The sequence below is a fragment of the Bison bison genome, unplaced genomic scaffold, assembly GCF_000754665.1.
Source record: "Bison bison bison isolate TAMUID 2011002044 unplaced genomic scaffold, Bison_UMD1.0 scf7180017864529, whole genome shotgun sequence".
In the NCBI taxonomy this organism is placed as follows: Eukaryota; Metazoa; Chordata; class Mammalia; order Artiodactyla; family Bovidae; genus Bison; species Bison bison.
In genome coordinates this window covers 1,620,463-1,624,596 of record NW_011495079.1, presented here as the reverse complement: position 1 = coordinate 1,624,596, position 4,134 = coordinate 1,620,463, and the positions used below count along the sequence as shown (strand labels likewise).

The 4,134-nt window shown below is 51.7% G+C and overlaps 1 protein-coding gene across 1 annotated transcript; it reads right to left on the bottom strand.

Moving 5' to 3' along the window:
• Window positions 1–2,258: 2,258 nt before the first annotated feature.
• On the bottom strand, window positions 2,259–3,963 carry LOC104982234 (melanoma-associated antigen 10-like). The gene is made up of 2 exons (XM_010831568.1): window positions 3,886–3,963; window positions 2,259–3,598 (listed from the first exon to the last, which is right to left on the bottom strand). The coding sequence occupies exon 2, from the start codon at window positions 3,537–3,539 to the stop codon at window positions 2,751–2,753; it is 789 nt and encodes a 262-aa protein (XP_010829870.1). The 5' UTR covers window positions 3,540–3,598; window positions 3,886–3,963; the 3' UTR covers window positions 2,259–2,750.
• Window positions 3,964–4,134: the final 171 nt, after the last annotated feature.

Genomic DNA, 4,134 nt, shown 5'->3' with positions numbered 1-4,134 from the left:
CTTGCTCCTCATGGAAACCTTCACTTCGAGGTCCGTCTTGGCTGAGGGGTGTATGTACAAACGCAGGGGAGTGTCCCAGGGAGGTCAGGTGTAGAGAAAGAAACCAGATGATAGGCCTGAAGGAAGACAAAAATCCAGGACTGCCTCATATAAATGGTTTTACCGCCTCTTGACTGTGCTCCTGCTCACCAGGTGTGACATCCACACTCTTTCTCTCCAGGATTGCATCTCTGCCTTGCTTCTGTCTCAACTAAGCCATTTGTTTATGTGCTCTCCCACTTGTCGTGCTATGTTTCTAATAATAAACTTTGTGCCTGCATTTACAGTTTCTGCCTCTGTGATAAATGCATTTTTCACTGGAGGCAATGATCCATGAAACAGTAGCATTCAGCCTCTAGCCCTTGCTAGTCTCCAGGCTAGGATTCCGGGCTCTCATCCAGGCTACCCAGGTTCAATTCCTGGGCAGGGAATTAAGATGTCACTTCACTCAACCACTCACTGCTGCCTCACGAGATCAGTGCCACTGGGAGGAGCCCAGGTCCTCACCTTGGCCCTGCATGGACAGCGCCTGGACAGAGCTTCCATCAGTCAGTCAGGAAGGAGCCTTTCCAGCTTCTTGGGACCTCAGCCCCATGGATGTGGCACCACCTTCCTCCAGAATATCTTTCCACCCCAGATATCAGCACAAATGGGATGCTTTTTTCCCCAAACAACGTGCTATTGTTACTTATATAGAAAGTGTTTTTCTTTGTATTTAAATTGGTGAGTTGATCAGGTATTTATTCCCAAACTGTTGGAGGTTTACCTAGGATCCCATGTTCCCTGCAGGCAGCTTCCAGGAAGCAGAGGGAGAAGAGACGTGAACAAGGACCTGGAGTCTCTCGCCTGCCCTGCAGTGTGCTCGGTGCTCAACAGACAGCAGCCGGTAGGTGTAGCCTGCGATGAAGACGATTCCCTTCGTGTGTTGAGGAGTTTTTGAGAAAGCCAAAGGTGACTTGAATCCTCCAACTGTTTCTAGTCACTACTCTGTGTTGCCACTTTCAAATGCAAGATCTGATTTAGTTTCCAAGGCTCTTGTGAACGTCAGGGAGGGGTCCCCCCAGCTCCCTCCAGTGCTCTTTCTGCCCTTCCCTCTGCAGTGATGCTGCCCACAGTCTCAGTGAGCTGAGGATGTGCCCCTGCCTCCTGATGCCAGACACAGTCTCCCCCAGGAGGCCCGGCTGCCTCCACACGATGGGACTTGCCTGAGCACCTGCAAGGTGCCCTTAGGCTCCCCGACAGCCATGAGCTTCATGAGGGCAGGTATCAGGCAAGCGACAGTGAGAGAACAAGGGCAGTGGGAGTTTTATTCATAAAATCTAGCTAGGATACACACAATGCCACACTTTTCACCTCCAAGGAGAATTCTGAGGTGTGTGAATTCAAGTTCAGTGCAGATTTTGCCACTGTGGTTTCCATAACCCCTCCTCATCTATGGCTTTAGGGCCTGACCACCTGGATAAGCTCATCCATTAGGTTAAGTGCACAGCCACCAGTTTCAAAGAAGACACTCCATTAAAAGCCTACCAAAAGTTTGGGGGTGCTTAGCAGGACGTCTTCAACTATATTCTCCAAGACTGAGTAGATTGTGCAGCAAACCAAAGTCCACTCACCACTCCCCATTTTGCAAATTTTTGGTGTACCTAGATCAAGCAGCATAAACAGGTGTCTAACTGTTCCTGACCATAGTGTGACTTCCCTTCCTGCCCCAGGAAATTTATCTAGGACAGAAGAGGATCTTCTAGTGTGTATGTCCCATTTCAGATTTTCTTCTCACCCATAAGACACTGTGTATAACTCTGGCTGCTGCCGCCATCCACCCTCATCACAATCACCTCCCACAGAATGAACCCAGCTTCCCAAAGCCCCAAACCACCCTGGCCCAGGCACTGACACTCAAGTGATCCTCCTGGACCCTGCCCCTGGTTGCCCTGTTCTGTGGAAATAGGGGATGTCTGTCCACCTTCCTCATGTGACTGCAGCTCTTAGATCATCGCTCTAGGTGTTGGGGTGTCCTGCTTCTAGTGTCCCCACTGCTAACACAGGGCCTTCCACAGAGCACAGGCTCCATGAAGGTCTGTGGAATAAATGAGCCGGAGCGGGGCACTTATTAAGTCAAATCAGGCTTTTTGTACTTTCTTAAATAATTACTTGAAAAACTCCAATTGAACAGAGATAGTTTAGCTGTATAAAATGACAGACAAGAAGTACAGAGGAACTCACCTCAAATACATTTTATTTCTTAATTCTTACTAAGTAGTATCATATTTCCAAAATAGTTATATTCCAAGTCCATGTAATCTTGTTCTGGATCACAAAATAAAATAAAGAGTTCACAATCACTTTTACAAAACAGCAAAACTCGTGTTCTTGAACTGGTGAGCACAAACACACTGTGATCAACGCTACTGACATAGTTGGACACTGAAGCTCGTTAGGCCTTCTATTAAAAGGAATAACATTTGAAAAATTTCTAAAGGAAACAGAAGTGGATCTCCATGTCATTGTAGCGAACAGGAACCAAAGATGCTACACACCAGTTCCCCCAACTCTCCCAGCCGTCACGACTGAGAAGGCTGAATGCTCCCTCTTCAAACACAGAGGGAAGCATCAGCCTCCCTTCCTACCCCCAGGACAAGCTGCTGGATGTGGGCCTGAAAGGAGCCTGGCTGCTGCTCTGGCTCAGGGCCCCTCTTCCTCCTCCCTCACACCTATGCCCACCGGGGTGGGAAGAACCTGGGACCCCTTCCATTGATCTTGCGCAGATAGTCCTTGACTTTCTGCTTGCTGGTCTCTGCATAGGCCCGGGGACCCCACAGGAACTCGTAACGAGCAGGGTGGCTGTAACGCACCTGCCGGTACTTCAGGTACCCCGCCCGCACCCACACTTGGGTCAGCAGCTCCTTGGGCTCCCCATAGATGCAGTGCTTTATCCCAGCAAATACCCCCATCTTGCTGAGTGCTCCCCAGACCTTCTCCTCACTGATCCGGTCCCCTGCTAGGAGAATCAGGCTCAGGACTGTCACCAGGAGGCCAGCCTTTGGTATGCTCTGCTCATCCCTCTGCATCTCATTGAGGGTGAGGCCCAGGATGGGGACCATGACATAGATGTGCTCTCTGTGGTCCACCTCTTTCATATCCAGGCCAAAGGCCAGCTGCAGGCACTGTGTGGCTTTACGGAAGACCACTGGGAAGTGGGCCTGGTTATCCCTGAGGACTGTATTCAGCATTTCAGCCTGGAAAATCGGCTCCTGGGTGCCATACTTGAGGAGCAGGAACTCCAGTAGTTGAGTCGTCATCCCATTCAGAGCCTGCTTGAGCAAGATCTCCGCATCTCCAGCGGCAGAGGAAGATGAGACTGGAGGGAAGGAGGCCAGAGGGGTTGAGGCATCCTCCGCCTCAGCCCCCAGGAGCTGCGCCTCCACTGGGCCCTCGGCCTGGATTTGGCCCTGAAGGTCTTCCTCAGAAGTGCAGAGCTCATTCGTCGGGACCACAGGCATGATGACTGGGGTCTTGTGCCCAGTGGGGGTGTGGCAGGGGGCAAATGGAGACCACTGACCTGGGAAAGAGAGAGAGTGTAAATGGTCACAGTTTTGAAATGCTCCACAGGTGGCTCTGACTGAGTCCACTTACTGGTCTTCCTTGAGGGCTGCTCTTGGGCGTTAAAGGGGCGCTCCTCCTTGGTGGTCAGTCCCCTGTCAAGTGAGGAAGAGAAATGCCGGCTCAGGCTGCAGCCAGTACAGCCTGAGCTTCTGGGGCTGACAAGGTGGGGGAATTAGGGCCTTTTGAGGTCCCCTCTGTTCTGGGATGGGGAGCCCCTGTGCACACTCAGGACACCCACCTCACCTTGACTGCTGGCACTCCTGTGACCTCAGAACACAGACCTCAGACCTCAGTCTTCTCCTCCTGGTTCCTGGAGCCCCTGTGAGACAAATGGAGGGGGCACCTCGGGGGTAGACTGTGGCACAGACCTAGGCCTTCTGTGCTGGTGGGAGGGGTTGACTCTGTGAGGTCCCCCAGATCTTGGGTGGCTAGTCCCTTTGGGGCTCACGTGTAGTGCTCACTTTTCCACTGGAATGGCCTGGACCTTCCCCC